General features: G+C 43.1%; 1 protein-coding gene across 1 annotated transcript in view; it reads right to left on the bottom strand.

Annotated features, from left to right (window-relative positions):
* Positions 1 to 257: 257 nt before the first annotated feature.
* Positions 258 to 16,784, bottom strand: part of LOC138200941 (anosmin-1) — a 40,555-nt gene continuing 24,028 nt past the window's right edge. Inside the window, exons 5-14 of the mRNA XM_069153962.1 lie at positions 15,301 to 15,485; positions 14,819 to 14,948; positions 12,324 to 12,529; positions 10,407 to 10,551; positions 9,296 to 9,442; positions 5,619 to 5,707; positions 4,311 to 4,482; positions 3,598 to 3,818; positions 2,807 to 2,948; positions 258 to 1,459 (exon numbers count right to left, since the gene is read on the bottom strand). Coding sequence (XP_069010063.1) covers positions 1,401 to 1,459; positions 2,807 to 2,948; positions 3,598 to 3,818; positions 4,311 to 4,482; positions 5,619 to 5,707; positions 9,296 to 9,442; positions 10,407 to 10,551; positions 12,324 to 12,529; positions 14,819 to 14,948; positions 15,301 to 15,485 — 1,496 coding nt within the window. The 3' untranslated portion in view covers positions 258 to 1,400. The remainder of the gene's footprint in view (positions 1,460 to 2,806; positions 2,949 to 3,597; positions 3,819 to 4,310; positions 4,483 to 5,618; positions 5,708 to 9,295; positions 9,443 to 10,406; positions 10,552 to 12,323; positions 12,530 to 14,818; positions 14,949 to 15,300; positions 15,486 to 16,784) is intronic.

Genomic DNA, 16,784 nt, shown 5'->3' with positions numbered 1-16,784 from the left:
TTGTTGACGGGCGCCCAACCTCAACGATGGTGAATTCACTCAGCCTGCTGAGCTATAGCTGACCTGTTTATTTGGACTTGGAGAGCACGTGTCTCGGGTTCCTGGACCGATCAGTGAACATGCTGTACACAGAGTCTGCCACGACGGATTTTAAAGCCAAAATAAGCAACAGTAATTGCCAAATAGTCGAGCATTGGGAGGAAAAGCATGTCTATTTACTTATCACATCAGCTCCGATTCAACAAACAGCGAAGGGCACGGGTTAAGGATTATTTTATTACTTAGCAGTTTGTACAGTTTCTACCATGGAAAAATAACATGTAACATAAGACTGTATTTACAATTCCATTTTTACAAAATGTCTTTACAAGATTTTTTGCCAGTTCAAAAATTTTAGACTAAAACGCACAAAACATACACATTCACACACATCCAAACCAAACTTTGTAATACACACATAAATAAATATAGACATTCACTGACTGTTCCACGACAAATATTTCTACAGCCAAGAACATGTACAATTCATCATTTCCACGCAAGTTATAATTTCATTAATAAACATTACATATTACTTCCAATATAATTCTTTGTTAATCTGTTACTGAAATATTGCTAACATATTGAAAAGAGGTAACACAGACATTATTTCATGCCAACAGAATGCTAACGGTTGTCATGCAAAACCATTACAGGCTTTCAATTTGAAGCAAGTAATTCATTTACAGTTCTAAAATCAAATGTACTACATGCAACATACTACGTGAAATATTCTGGGTTAGACAACGATGACTTTAGTTACATTATCCATCAGTACTGACTGTATGCCTAAGCGCCTCTTTAATGGGTAACACAAAATAAATAGGTGAATTTCTACTTTTCTTTCTTTGTAAGTAAACACTTGTTTTACAGTTCTGGCGTTTCCTACCATCCCTGTTCAACCGCCTGTAATCAAGTTTCAATCATGTATTTACCAAATGCAATCAATGGTCTGGTGTTGTGCACTATGACACAGTTGTGGATCACAACAAATGTTGGGGTTCCTGGGTCTTAACGTTTACCTGGAATTTCATAACTTCCCTACGAGTCTGGGATGAGTTGGGGAGCTGTGTACTAACCAACCCAGAATATGAGACCTTGCAGTATAAATTTCACTGTACACACAAACCCGTCCGGTGACGTGCAAGTCAAGAGAGAGGGGTTAAGAAGGAATAGCTGGTGTGTTGTGGAGCCTGGAGAAGATAGACCCATATTTCATGAGCAAAGGGGGGTGGGGGGGGGGGTCAGTTCATGGTCTGGTACGCTGTGTTTCTGTTTGGTTCCACACATTCCTTCCCTGACAGACAGGAGCAGAGAGCCACTGGTACTTCTCCCTCATGGGTTTGCCTCCACTTACAAACTCAGTGTCTCTCTACTGATGGCTTCTGGTGATGAGAGTGGTGCTGCCGGAGTCTGGGTCCTTGAAAACACATATTTAAAAAGCTGTCACATAACACTTCATTTTAGTCAGCTCTTAGCAATAACTGATCATAATTCAAATTGTATTGACTTTTCCACACAGTATTTGCCATTTGTTTTGCTACTGCTGTTGCTGATGCATTAACTTGCCGTCTAGATCGTTAAATTGTTTTTACAACATTGATAATTACATCTTTAAATCTTCAGTTTTATCACCTTATAAAGTTGAGACAGCAACTTGGTAGCAAACAACTGCACATTTACACATCCAGCAGAAGGTCCTATTTTTACTCTGTTGCCTTTTTCAGACTCTGTAACTGATGTCCTCCACTTTTTGGTGGCAAAACGGACATAACTGAGGGAAGATAAAGTTGTCTTAACACTTTGAGCAAGACTTTTCGTGCAGAATTTGGCATTGTTAATGATAAAACATAATATTACTCACATTTAAAGGAATAGTTCAACATTTTGGGAAACGCTAGGAATGCTAGGAAAGCTACCTCTTTCAATTGTTTGTGCTAAGCTAAGCTACCGTGCAGCTGTCACACATGAGAGTGGAATCAGTTTTTCTTATTGGCGAATTCACGTGTTCTGTGTCCACATGCACTAACAGATGCACAAATTGAACGTGGACAGCAGATAGCTGACGTGTAGCCTAGACGGTTCCATTCATACCACGCTTTCAGGTTAATGCGTTGGTCCGCCAGACATGGTTAAGAGTGTGTTTGTTGCCTTGTCGTTACAATAGCAGGAGACAAGTCGGCTCTCTCAATGTGTTCGGGTGCCATTAATGGGAGGCATTTAACAAAGGACTTCCAATGTCCAGCAGCGACTACTTTAATTACAAATGGGTGTACTCCATTATTCTCGTGCCTGCATGGGTTGCACATTATCGCTGCACAGTGGTGGGCATGGGGGCCTAAGGTCATGAAAGTGATGGTGGTATATTTAAGGAAAGTGGTTTCACCAGGACTTTCAGGCCATCTGTGTGACCTTGTACTCTTTTAATGATGAATTCTAAAGGTGCGGAACGACAAATCTCCTCGCACGGCCTTTCATATTCAACATTCATATTGTTCTCCCGGTGAATGTGCAGTTCAAGGAAAGCACAAATCGGCTTAAATTCTCACCAGAAAAAAAAAAGAAAAAAAAAGAAACATAAAATCAAGTTCATGCTTAACGAAAAAAATCTAAGATCTGAGAGCAGTGACAGCAAGCAAACCAAAATAAACAGTCCCAACAAAAAGCTTAACAGCCCAATTAGTGGATATGATGTTGCACCAAATGTATGAAAATGTTAAGTCTTTCATATTATCACTTTATCTGAGCAAACTGAGGTATCACTTACGGTGTTGTATGACCGGTAATATGCTCGGGGTCTGGAAGGTCTTGACAGTGGCGGGACCTTCCCCTCCAGTGGTTATGACCTGCACCTCCAGTCTGTAGTAGGTGGATGGCCGCAGGTTGGACACTACAAGCAAGTTATGATCCTGCCAAGAGAGAGGGAGGAGAGCATCAGAGGACACGCAATCAAATGAAATACAACAGAACATGCCTTTGAATTTGACAGGACTTGAATTTGAATGGGCTGTGAAACTGGGGAGTGGAGCTGTCTTTGCACAAAGCTCAGACAAAAACAAAGACTTTGTTTTCATAAGGCTGGCTGTCTCTCTTTTTTGGCTGCCAGCTTGATAAAGTGTGTGGTGGGTGGTTTTATTTATAGACAAGCTCCAGAGGCTGGGAGGTGCAGATAGGCGGAACGTGTTGTTGATGGAGCAGATTATGTCAAAGAGCGGCTTTTTCAGAGCTCTCACAGAGGATGAAAGAGGAAGACGTGAAGGCAGATGAAAAGGTAGAGGAGAACTTCCAGCAGGACACAACACTTCTTTAGATCAATCCATGTGTCTGTCTACACACCACCACTTATCGCGTGATTCATGCAAAGAGGCCACAACAGTGTTATCCTCAAATCACTGTCCCCCCTGACAGACACTGTAAGTTGAAAAAGTGGAAGATACAATATATTTTCCTACTGCACAGGATAATATATTATGCACGACAAACATGCTGTATGAAAACCTACAAACATTCACAAACAGGTTTTAGCACGTGGCGATTAAAGGAAGAAAATAGACTTACCGGAGGCAGGATCTGCGACTGGGAGATGATGCTGTTGGGCAGGCTGTTTTGCCGGCTTTCAGTGGTGATCTCAGCCCAGGTGACCTGGAAGCCTGTGATTCGCTGATGGGGAGCCATCCGAGACACGCGCCAAAGAAAGTTGCCGGTGATGTTTCCGTCAGTGATGGAGAAGGATGCGGTCAGGTTCTCCGGCTTAGCCAAAACCTTCGGAAGCCCCGGAGCTGTTAAGAGAAAAGTGATGCAAATATTAATATAGAAATAGTTCAATATTTTGGGAAATATGTTTATTCCTTTCCTAGCAGAGAGAAACAAGATTGACACCACTATCATGTCTCTATGATAACACAAAGCCTAAAACAGCTAGCCTGTCAAAAAAAGTAAGAAAATCTGCCAAACAGACCCTTATCAAGCCATACAGGACTAAAAAGCATTTTAATTCTCCTCTTATCATAATTTGTACAAAAACTGAAGCATAAAAATGACACTGTGTTTTTATGGGAATTTTGCTATTGTCTACATCAAAGCTAGACACCGTGATTTCCTGGAGTCAGCACCGATTCCAAGAATATCTTCTAAGTGTTGACCTATTCTTTTATCTCTGCATAGATTTTGTCCATCATCATGATTATAATACGCTAGAGATCTAATTACTGCATATGCACTAATGCGGATCGATAAAATGCCCTTTATGTGTCCAGCAGCTGCACACTCACCTCCCTCTCCCGGGCAGGGGATGTGTTTGTGAGTCTTGCTCCGGATGGTAGCACAGGATGGGGTGAGGAAGGTGGTGCTCTCGTCCTTGGAGCGTCTCTTGGACTTCAGCATGTGAACGGTGACTTTGTACTTGCAGGAGAAGAGCAGACCCGGGAGGTTGATGTAGTTCTCCTGAGCAGAGAAACACATTATTCAGCCGTGATGACTTTGACATGTCACCCAGGTCAGGTCCCGCGGAGCTACAGAGATAATTAAATACACAGCACAGGCAGATCACATTCCCGCTCTGGCCACAGGAACATGCCCCACATTACATTACTACTTTGAACACTCGCATGTTTAGGGGTCCGGGCACTATTCTCCTATTCCAAGTATATGAATGATTTCATATGTAGCATCGACATAAAAACGTCCATAATGGGCAAGAAAAAAGTACAGTGGATTGATATATAATTTGCTATGATAACGCCCTGTAAATCCATGTTAATGAAATCTGAGCAGCAGTCTTACACTTCACACTCATTTTAAACTTTAATCATCCATTGATCTTAACAAAAAAAAAACGCTTTTCTCATCTCTCTTCGAGGAAACCAAAAAAAAAAAAAAAATCCTGCTGACTGGTGGATTTAGACTTTGCAGTAATAAAGAGGCCCTACATTAACAGGCAGTCCCTCGAGACTGGAGAGGGTGTGTTTATATTCTCTCTGATATGAAACAGCTTTGATTAAAAGTGAATGAGGCGCAGTGCTCACAAAAAAAAGCCTTGAATCCTTCCTGGTGATCTATAGAAAATGGATGTGTATTTCCTAGCAACCACAGTGCTGGTCCCCAAAGAATGTGTTGATTGCCAAACTTCTGCCATCGTGTATCAGCCTGAGCCCAAACAGTTAACCCACCCCCCCAATTTCAGACTCTCCTACTCAGACGCGACTGCATCCTAAAACAAAGGCCCATGCAGTAGCATGGCTGGAGCCGCTGGAGGTGACTGATCCGCCGTTCCGGGAAACATTGTTTAAGTAAATGCATTTTATTGGGCAACACACCGCATGCCTGACCACACGACTGACTCATAATATTCAAAACAACAGCCGGTGATTTGCCCGATGCAAATCAAACGCAACAGGGCTTCGGGTTCACTCAGTGGAGTTGTTTTCTTTAGCTGTGCTGTCCTTTCTAAGCATCAGACAAAAGGTTAGGCGCGTGCTTTGCATAGCACAGAGCTGCTGATCAAGTCGTAGCTCTACGCGCTGTGCTATATGAGTGGACCCTCAGCTGGGAGTTGTGTGTCACGGCTGCTGAAGACTAACCTGCGTGACTGATTTCTCTGGTCCTTGGGTCTCGTTGTGGCTACAGTACTCCGGCATCCACTGCACATGGTAGCGACTCACAGCGGGGTCTGAAACAAGATGACCAGACAGAATGCAAAGTTATGCAGGGAAAAAACAAAACTACTCAGCATGCAGATCCTTACTTTTTTCATCTAATTACAAAAACACTGAACACCAAATAACCTATTTTCAGGATTAGAATTCAATCCATTCATTGCGATGACATTTGGAGGAGCCTTTCATTTATTATATCCCTATTAAAGGTAGCATAGGCCTGGCAAAGAGAAACTATGCAGGTCAGCCAGCAGAAGTCTCCGGTCCGCCCAGTGTGCATTCACCACACACATACATTCACCAAACTGCTAGTTACTCTCCCAGTCAGACCAACAAACAAACAAACACACAAACAAACAAACAAACAGACAGCAAGGTGAACATACATCAGGTTGGTTCACGATGTCTCACCAGACACCAGATTTAAAAACTCTGTATGTTGTAAAATACAGAGAAATTTATCTGGCGGTGATAATCTTAATCAGCATTGTGTAAACTCGTCTGGTAATAGCTTCAATATAATGATTTTTTTTTTTTTATATGTAAAAGTACGATACTACAGGTTTAAGTATGGAAGCACTACGAGCGCAATATATATTCAGCAAACTGTACTCATTAGGCACAAAATAACATTAATAATTGTATTAATTACAAGTGTTAGAATTATTAGGCACTTAATCGATTAGCGACTGAACTTATTAACTTAATTAATTAATTAATTATCACCTCCTTTCAAGAAGTAAAAAATGTCAGGTATTCTTCTCAAATGTAAAGATGTGCTGCTTTTCTTTTTACATCAGCACAAACTTTAATTTGGACTCTCGACCGACAAAACAACGTTGCTCTATTTGTGCATTTTTCACTATTTTCTAACCTATAATTAACCATTTAACCCAAAAATCCACAAAATGAATCCAAAAAAGCACTCCAGTCGAAGGGCCGATTTATATCAGGACAAGTTGCCAGTCATTTTTACTACTTTATTTAAATCGAGTAGTTTAATCTAGAGCAATGGATCGTGGAAGTCATCGTAGGTTTTGTATAAATCAATGTACTAAATAAGTAATAACTCATAGTTGTAGGTCAGCTGGAACAGAAGGTTGGAAGCTGATATATAGTTTGGTTGTTCGGTCCCTTAGCTCTTCTTCCTCATATGAAAGAAATCAATGCTGAATTGCTCCCGGTGTATTACTAAACATAAAAATGTGGACAAAATATAATGTGATACTGAGTGAATGTGATGTCGCTACACTGCAGATGTCAAATGAATGTAGTGGACTAAAAAGCAGAACAGTTATGCCCCTTTACCTCCAAAGTGTAGTGATTTTAATGTCCTAAAACCATACCTTAGTACAGGATTAAAGTAAGTTAGTCATTTTCCACCACTGCACTGCACCTTCTGAGTATTAATCTGACATCGAAAGACGATCCGACAGGTTAAAATGATTAACTGATGGGTATCTCACAGATCAAAACACTCCCTATCTGACATCTGATATCACTCTTTCCATTTTTAGCGCTGATGATAGCACACTGTATGTCTCTGAAAAAAAAAAAAAACAGACTTGAGAGTCCTTTTTTATCTTCGCATTTGCTTATCAATAATCATCTTCCTCTTTCCCTTTGTCTGCTGAAGGCTCATCTCTTGGATCAAACAGTTCTGCTTCATCTTTAAGGATTTGCATGCTCATGTGTGGACCAGCAGCCGTGGTCACGCTGGGGCTCTCCAGCCCTCTCGGCTGCAGACTCATACACGTCATTACTGTACAGCAGCTCCACATAAACTCATCAGAAGTGTTTATCTGCCCATCGCGCTCATCTTATGTTACAAGATTTATTATTCATTCGACCGTGTCGCTTGGATATGTGAAATACTCCGATTAATAATTGAGTTGTGCTGTGTTCACCCCTCGGCGGGGGCCTGGGTTGTGGTGGGGAGATAAAAGGGGTCCTTTGAAGGCTTAGACGCAGATTCGGCACTTGAAGCCCGTGAGCTCTTTGGAAGCAGAAGAGAGGAATTACAGGGAACCGGGAAATCAGGACAAAAAAATAAACAAGATATGTTAGGACGGGTCTGATAGAGAAGGGAAGCGGTATGTAAAACATGAAATGGGACATGGAAATCAGGTAGAGAACAGAACCTCGGCAGCGTTCGATAAATCATGACTAGAAGCGAGCCACTGCCGAACCACTGTCTATTGTCTGGGTGTTAGGCAGACAGCGATATATTATCTGAGCTGGTGTACAGTACGGTTGTGTTTCGTCTGCTGGACACAACCCAGCGGCCCGGCCGCTTTGGATCACAGAGACAATGAGTGAGAGTTTAATCATGGTTCAGTTAACCTGTCCCTTTCTCTGTCACACAAACCAGATGTCCAGAGACTCCCGCTCTCCAGGCCATCTGTGTGTCTGCATGTTTACAGGAGTGGAACCCAGGTTGTCGGAGTCAAAGCCAGGGTCATCGCTCAGACTAATGAGTGGCACACACATACACATACATACACATACATACACATACATATACATACATATACACATACATACACATACACATACACACACATACACATACATACACATACACATACATATACACATACATACACATACATATACATACACATACACACATACACATACATATACATATACATACACATACACATACACACACACACACACACATACATACACATACACATACACATACACATACACATACACATACACATACACATACACACACACCACGGTCCAGCACCACAAAAAAAAGACAAAAAATAAGCTGGACCAGGATTAACTCTGCAACACTGTGATTCCCCAGCCATGCTTGATCGCCGTCAGCATCACTCAGCTCCCTGAGTCCACGCCAACCTTGCTAACAGCTCTGGGCCTCCTCTATCTCCCCCTCCTCTCCCTCTCTCACTCTGATTCAGCAGTTGGTGTCTCACCAGGCCTCTCCCTCAGCCAGCGTTTGCATTCTTGACTCTAAGATGTGGAGTTTGGCTTGGGCGATGACATATATTAGTAACATAACATAGAGCAGTGAATGGGACTTGACAGGTTACCCTGAGAGCATGGCTTTCAAGGTTTCCATATTTTCGCTCTGGTATTAACAGAAGGTTTGGGGAATGGACGCCGCTGGGACAGGCATTCCTTATAGGCTTTAACCCCTTGCAGTGCTGCAAACCACCACCATGTCTGCTCCCTATGACATCAGGTCTTGTAAAACAAAAAGGGCCGCTTCAACGCTAATGTGAGGGCGAGGATCTATTAAATACAGCTGTCAATAAATCCCACCGCACGGCTCCGGCGCTGTGTGTTTATTGTTCTTTTCTAAACAGTGGCTCCGGTCTACCGGTCCATGTGCAGGTTTACACCGCTCTGAGAGAGCTGGGTAACATGAGCGCTGGGCAAAGACACACCGTTTCATTTACACCAGCTGATACCACATGTATAAGAGGAATCCTCCGTTGTTTGAGTGACTACGAATCAGTCATGACATTTTATTCTGATGTGCATGAGTCATGGTGATTGATGGGCATAATGAGGCGCTAATTAGAGTGTAACAAAGCTATAAATCAGTATATTGGAGTTCTTACCTCCCCGGTTCTTCCAATAGACTCGGACCTGCAGCTGGCCATCCTGGTAGAAGGGCGTACCCACTTCCAAAGGGCCCGAAGGGCGTTTGGCCAGGGACGAACCAAGAGGGGATATCTCCTCCTTCTTTGATTTGAGCACTGATTTTGCTGGAAAAGAGAAAGGAGACATGTTTGCTGCTGTAGCTAACACACACCAGTAACTGCATTGTGGGAAATTCTCCAGCATGCAGAAACACACACTTATTTCTTTGTACGATCACAGTAGTGAACAACATGGGCATGTTCTTTATGCATACATGTGCAGTAAGTCGATGGCTACACGCAGTACTTATTCTGCCAAGGTTAGATGTTCAATTCCCTCGAGAGCCACACATGCGAAAAAGAAAAGCACACTCAGCACCGACGCTTGGTCTGTGCTTCCTAAATACTCAAGCGCTCCGAATGAATACAGATGTGCTGTCAGCGTACCTTGGCCCTTCCTGCTTTTTGCAATTCTCATAATGATTGTTTGCCCGAAGACTCTCAGTAATTTAGGAAAATTCAGCTCTGATGAAAAGCAAACAAAAAGAAAATTGGATTCTGCGAGGTTGATCCAGCCAATCCAATTAGAAAGCTGCAGCTCCATCCAGGTTTTGTTTGATTTCAGGTAGTGCATGACCCTGCATGGGACTGTAAACTGTACCTACCGTGTCTGTTTGGTTGCCACATAACCTTAGTACTGTCATTTCTTTAGGTGGGGTCTGAACCAATAAGATTAGGTGCTTTGGCTCGATATGGACAAAGTAAATTCAAATGGTGGCATCCCATTTTGTTCACAATAATATTGCTAAAATGTCCAAGAGTGCTAACACGTGCTCGTTGAAATCAAACAGTAAGTACAGATGGGGATGTTTGATGATGTTTGGCAGGGATTTGGGAAAAATTACAAAAGCTTATGGTGCCTGTGCAGACAAAGTAACGGGGTCACCAGAGTTTTTAGGATTTACATGCGGTGAACTATTCAAAATCTCCTGAATTGACCCAGATTGCTGTCCTTAAAGCAATGCTGCGAGTAACGCTAATACACATTACAAGCTTGACAGCTGAATGAATAAAAGAAGCCAGCGTTTACCTGATTCGTTATTTTGGGTGGTACTGAAGTGGAGAGAGCCCTTGGAGCTCTTCAGACGCACCTGTCCCCAATATGTGACAGCCTGCAACTCCACAGTGTAGCTGCTGTTCTGTTGCAGTCCCTCCAGATCCACCCAGCTCTGAGCCTGTGACAACAGAAAACACTTGGATGTTGGCATTTGCATGTTACCACACTGTCACTCGAGCCTCCATTCAAGGCCCCGACACCGTGCCAGTCATCGCTCCAACTCGGCTCAGCCACAGCCAACGCGGGCCTGTGGGAAAGCGCTGCTTATTAAGAACACATGCGGAGCAGAGGAAGGGATCGTGGCGAGGAGATAGCCTTCAGGGCCTTGTGAGAGGGACGTGTTGTCAGAGCCTCCCAGGGCTTCTTCACTGTGTTTGACTTGCAGCATTCCACCATCAGCATGAACCTGATGAGTTCTTGTTATTGACTGTGCGTGTTTTGACATTCCTCTACCAGCAGGCTGCTTTCAAAGCCCTGCGGTGCCAAAGTGGAAACCAGTAGTACATGTGTCAATAGGTGTCTGGTGTCTCCCACCTCTATCTCCTCCGTACCACATCTGCTCTGCATTTTTAAAAAAAAAACGAATTCAGGAGAACTCTCGATAGAGGTGTGTGTGGACCGTCTAGACAATCTGTCTTTCTGCTCGAGCCTCTAATGAAACGCTCTTCACAGATAGTGAGCCACATCAGGTGTCAGCTATCGGGTCACATGCTATCAGGTACTGGAAATACTTTGCAACTGTCTCACAAAACCTTTAAACACCTAATGAATTCAGTTTTACACATATAACATTGTAATTTTTGAGGAGTCTATGATCTCATCATATTACTAATCTATAAACTCAGTTTCATTCATATGTACTTATGAACCCACTGCTTCAACCTGCAACAGTCCACTCATCTAAGTTTTATGCAGGAGGAAAAACAAAAGCAAAAAATGTTTATACTGTCAAAATATTAGTCTGTGGCTTTCTGTATTGTCCCAAGTTGGGAATTCTAACATTGTGAACTCTAAGCTTGCCTGTTTGTTTAAGCTTTTAAATATCATTTTTTTGTGATCATAAGTAAGGACTTTGTCTGTGACATTCCCAAGAGAGGGCCAAAAAAAACCTATTCTTTCTGGTTGAGGCAAATAGTTGAAAAGGCTCCAATCTGCAAACTAAACTCTTCCAAAGAATAACAAGGCCATTAATAACAAGAATCAAACCTTGTTCATCATCATATTTATGTCCTTGTGCAAGAATGTTCCTTTGATGCTTTTAGTTTAAATACACTGCTTGCATTAATGTCAAATATATTGGCAGGTAAGGAATTGTAAGTATAGTTATATAAACAAGGGATTTTGAAGCTTTTAAGATTCGTTAAAAAAATAAAGCATCCCATACACCATTGTAGAAATAAATCTATCACGCAATCGAACACTGCGTAGGAGAAAATGATCGAAAGCTTTAAAATATCAACTAAAAAAAAAGGTGAACAATACAAATTGAGACATTTAAGCAACACAGCCCTCGCAGTTGTGATTTATCACTATGGGCAGGGCTATTCATCACACGTAATGTGTTTTCTTTCAAATCTTAACTGTGTTTAACGGTTCTTTCATCAGTACAAAGAACGCTTCATTAAAACAAGGAAGAACATATCGTATCAATCTGTGCATGACTGATAGCCTCGTGACTACACATAAATAAATGCAACTCCTATTCCATGTTCATGTTCTTTTCCACTGCAGGCTTGGATATGGATACTAGAAATGGATATTTACAGAGATGTGTCGAGGTTGGAGGAAAAGATGGTGAAATCATCTTGGACGCGACCTCCGAGTCTTAGAGAGAGGATGAAAGGAAGGAAAGAAAAAGAACACATCGCTGAGACAGAGTGAGGAGATTACCCCATTGGTGGTCTTTCTGCTTTTCTTCTTGGATGGCACCATGGACTTGGTGGGCACAGTCCAGCTCCAGAACACTTTGTAGTGATGTATGGGAATATCTGGCTCCTCTGGCACTGTCCAGTTGAGGCGAGCTGTCACAAGGCCTTCATCGCCCAGCGTCACGTTGGTGACGCGCAGACTGGTCGGGCCGGGAGGGGCGGATGGATCTGAAGACATAGCAACAACAAGAAACAACACTGTCAGTGGGAACACATTTTATTACATCTGTGAACATTTAGGGAGGAAGACAAAGTGGGCCTCTGGTTATTGTATGTGACAAATCTCAGGCCAAGGCAGTTTTCTTGCAAGAATAATTTCAGGTAGAATGTATTACAGGCCAAGGCACCTTTCAACACTGCAGTCTGCATTGCAGCTGAGGAGGGGGACACGTGTGACACTGTGTAAAGTAATTAGTCTTCCATTGACAATCTGCCACGAGATGTTATGACAGGTGTCATGTCAGGTCCATGACAGCGTTCGGCAGGACCGCGAGCGCAGGTCAGGGGTTAACAAACACATGCTGCTCACTTTGGCTCCACGCTCTACATTCCTAAACTCAAACTAATGTGTGTGTGTGTGTGTGTGTGTGTGTGTGTGTGTGTGTGTGTGTGTGTGTGTGTGTGTCCAGATTAAAGCTGATTCTGAACCTGTCCATATGTGCCGTGACCCAGCCTACTGACGGCTGCTGATGTCAGCCCGGTGCAGAAGCACAAGCAGGGCCACAAGCCAGACGCCAGACCGGAGGGAACGGTCCTGTAATGAGAAAATGATTCACGCCACAGCCCTGTTGGCTCTCCTCTCCTCTCCCCTACCCTCTCCCACCTGAAACACATTTAATCCAATCCAAAAACACAATTGGACACATCGGTTCTCCATACCAGCTGATGTTGGCTGTGCAAGATAAATAAACAGTCAGCTCTAACAAATTGCCCTAACAAAGTATAGTCGGGCAAAATTGCATTCAGATGATGTGGCCGTACTAAATAAATAACAATGGCATGACAGAATGGCCGGGAGTTCATCAAATCCATGACAGCTCTCATCAATCTATCAAAGTTCTGGCACTGATTGGCCTGATTGGAGATCGCTTTCCATCCCTGCAGCTGAATCCTTTTCCCACCTGGTGTCTGGCTCTGTCTGACAGCTATCCAAAATACTCTGGGGAGCAAATGCATGAACAGAGGTTTGACAGGACAGGTCAACCCACCACCAAACCCACTAAAACTGTTTGCATTTGGTACCAGTTCCATTATTTGGCAGAATATGGCAAGTACTAAGGACAGCTGTTGGCACTCCACTAGTGAGCACCTTTATGTATTTATACATTTCACATGATATACATTTCCAGACTCAACTCAAGGCTGTTCGAGGCATAACTGGTGGGCACATGGCTTTGCCTCTCCGTGCCAAAAAAGCACACAGTATTTGATCTGAATCAGATGCAATCCAGACACAATATTAAATTCACAAACCTGTAATCCCTGGGAACCACAAAACAACTGTCCATAACTTTGTATTGCAGATGGCATTAGTTAAAGTAGTTATTTAGAAAGTGCAGTAAAGCAGAGTCCCGCAGTACCACAGGATGCCATCAGAGCCTGTTCACTAATCTGTGGCAAAGATCTGAAATGTGCCTCGGTTACGTCACTCTGTCTGGAAGCAAGACAACACTCGCATTCATTTGAAACCTGCTATATCCCGACTAATTCAGACTTATTACATTTTATATGACTGTAAAGAGGGGAAACCCCTCCTTTGAAGACATAACTGAAGATCTTATTGCAACACAGAAATGAAATGTTCTGTGCACCCAGGCCTCCTCATTACTCGCTTGCTTCTTGGCAGCAGCGTGAATTTAATTTAGATCACTGGGTAAACGTGTGGAAACTGCGGAGGGGATACACCGTTTTACAATTCAGGTTAACAAGGTACATGAAAAAATACCGTTTTAAATAAACACAGCAGTGTGAACAGTACAAATGTTCATTTTTGGCTTTACCAGTTTTGCTTCAGTCATAATCAATGTGCTGCTGCTTGATGGAGACACGGGGTCGAACAGTTTAGAAGTGGTCACACAAAACGAACAAAAAGACAAAAAATACTTCAACTTTTAGTCTTTTAAAAGATGCAAAGTGAAAAACCTAAGGTAAATACAAGCAATTTTTTTTTTATATATAAATAAAAAGATTCTGACGCACTTTCTATGAGTCAGTGATAAAGTTGGAAATGCAAAAGGAATATCGACCACATAGACACGCATTGTATGGCCGTATTAGAAGTCAAATCAGGCCTTAACATTCGTTCCCAAAGGTTCCACCTGTTCCAAGGTCTTCACCGTAACAAATGGAGAGCAGTGAGTGTCAAAACAGGAACTTGCACATAATGCAAGGCCACACACACACACACACACACACACACACACACACACACACACACACGTAAATACACACACAGACCTCTGGAGGAGCGGAAGTGTTTGCTGGGTGCCGTGAAGCCGCGGGTCCCGTGGACATTGACTGCTGCAACTCTGAACTGGTACCATCTGCTGGCTCTGATGTCGGCCAGTTGGATGCGCTCCTCTGCGGTCTGAGGGACAGATGGAGGCAGAGCAAACCGCAGGGGTCAGAGTTTACGCAGGGTCACAGCCCCGTGTGAGTTTGCTGCCACATCAGTCATCTGTGTCTCTCTCTTTGCCGAACTTTCAAAGACGCCGTGACTGCGAGGAATGTGCAACCGTGTGCGACAGTCTGTCAGCGCAGTGCAGCGGTTTCACAGCTGTAGTGTGTCGCACGCTCCGACATGTGAAGCTGGAATTTCTGATAAAGAAAATCACTCGTGCAACAAATTTGATTGGATTTAAATTACAAAAACTACTCAAAACGATGTTATTGACATACTGACATCCATTATTTTGCATGTGTGGTGTGAAGGTCTGTACCTGCGCCACCGTCAGCCACTCTGTGGCATCGTCCTCACTGGGATGGATGCCGTAGTTCCAGCGGCGCTGCACCACATACAGGACGGGCTCCACGGAGATGTTGAACTTTGAAGACCAGCGGATCTCCAGCTGACCCGACGGCTGCTCCAAGAACACCAGCTCTTTCCTCGGCTTCAGCGGGACTCCTAAAAGTACAAGCAAGGATGTTGATAACGTGACAAGAGTTAACATCATCACAGTGTGGAACATTTTAGAATAAATTCAACATGAAATCTGTCGGGCGAATGTAGGTTGGAAAGATAAATGACACCATTCGAGTTGGACAGATACAGATTTGAAAATGAGACATGACCTCATTGCAATAGATTTAATACATGCTGTGGGTCAACAGCATCATCTTTCTACTGTGACAGATTGTGATATTTCCTGGCCGGAGCGTTTTAGTGGCTGCTCTTCTTTGTAATAATACACGTAGTTTGCATTTAGGTATGTGAGAACATAGCGCATCACATTTCTATCTGCCTCTTTCTCTCTCTCTCTCTTTCTTTCTCTGTCTCACTTACAGACACAAAATACACCAGTACAAACATACACTCATACATATATGTTAAATTAATTTGCATCATTAGACTTCACATTCAGCTTTTCAGACAAAGCCGATGTGGCCATGTGCAATAAATTAGAGATTTATTACGTGCGGGACTCGGCCAAACAGTCCGCCAAGACAGACTGACTCTCCCAAGTAAATTTATTGCAGTGGAGAAGTAGTGAGTTGTTGATTGAGCATCGGGCACAGTGATAATGAGATGGAGATTGGAAAAGCAAGTTTAGAAGTACAGGAGAAGGCTGAACACATCCAACCGTTCTCAATAAATCACCCAGCACTTCAGACCATTATGTTGGACCTCTGTCGCTGCTGAACGGCCCGCTGCCGCTTCGCATTTCTGAACAGCATCAATGCACGCTCAAGGCTACCGAGCAGCATGTCGGTAAACAACATAATCAAGGCTGAATTTTGTATGCAGACAATTTGATCCACTTATGTCTCTATTCAGTCTCCATACAGGGAATGTAAAAGGGATTGAATGATGCACATAAAGTCTTGGAAGATGGAGGGGGGTCCTTGAGCCACACGCATATGGAGTCAGTACTTTTTTTTTGTCCCACCGATAACAGCTTTTCTGCACACTAACAGCTGGGGGTCATTGTGCTGTGGTTTCACAGCTCCACAGCAGAGTGCGTCTGTGTGGGTGTGTGCGTCGGTGCATGTGCGAACAAACGTGTCACATTTCCTGCGCAATAATCAACACCAAGGTAACCACAGCATTCCTCCTCTCCCTCTGTCTTAGCTCATCTTCCCACAAAGTCACACAAGTACTCGCAAACCACACACACACACACGCACACGCGCACACACACACACACACACACACACACACACACACACACACACACACACACACACACACACACACAAACACAAA

The sequence above is a fragment of the Embiotoca jacksoni genome, unplaced genomic scaffold (genome assembly GCF_022577435.1).
Source record: "Embiotoca jacksoni isolate LCO1_2020_lvr unplaced genomic scaffold, fEmbJac1.0.p SCAF_2, whole genome shotgun sequence".
In the NCBI taxonomy this organism is placed as follows: Eukaryota; Metazoa; Chordata; class Actinopteri; family Embiotocidae; genus Embiotoca; species Embiotoca jacksoni.
This window is presented reverse-complemented; position numbering and strand designations above follow the sequence as displayed.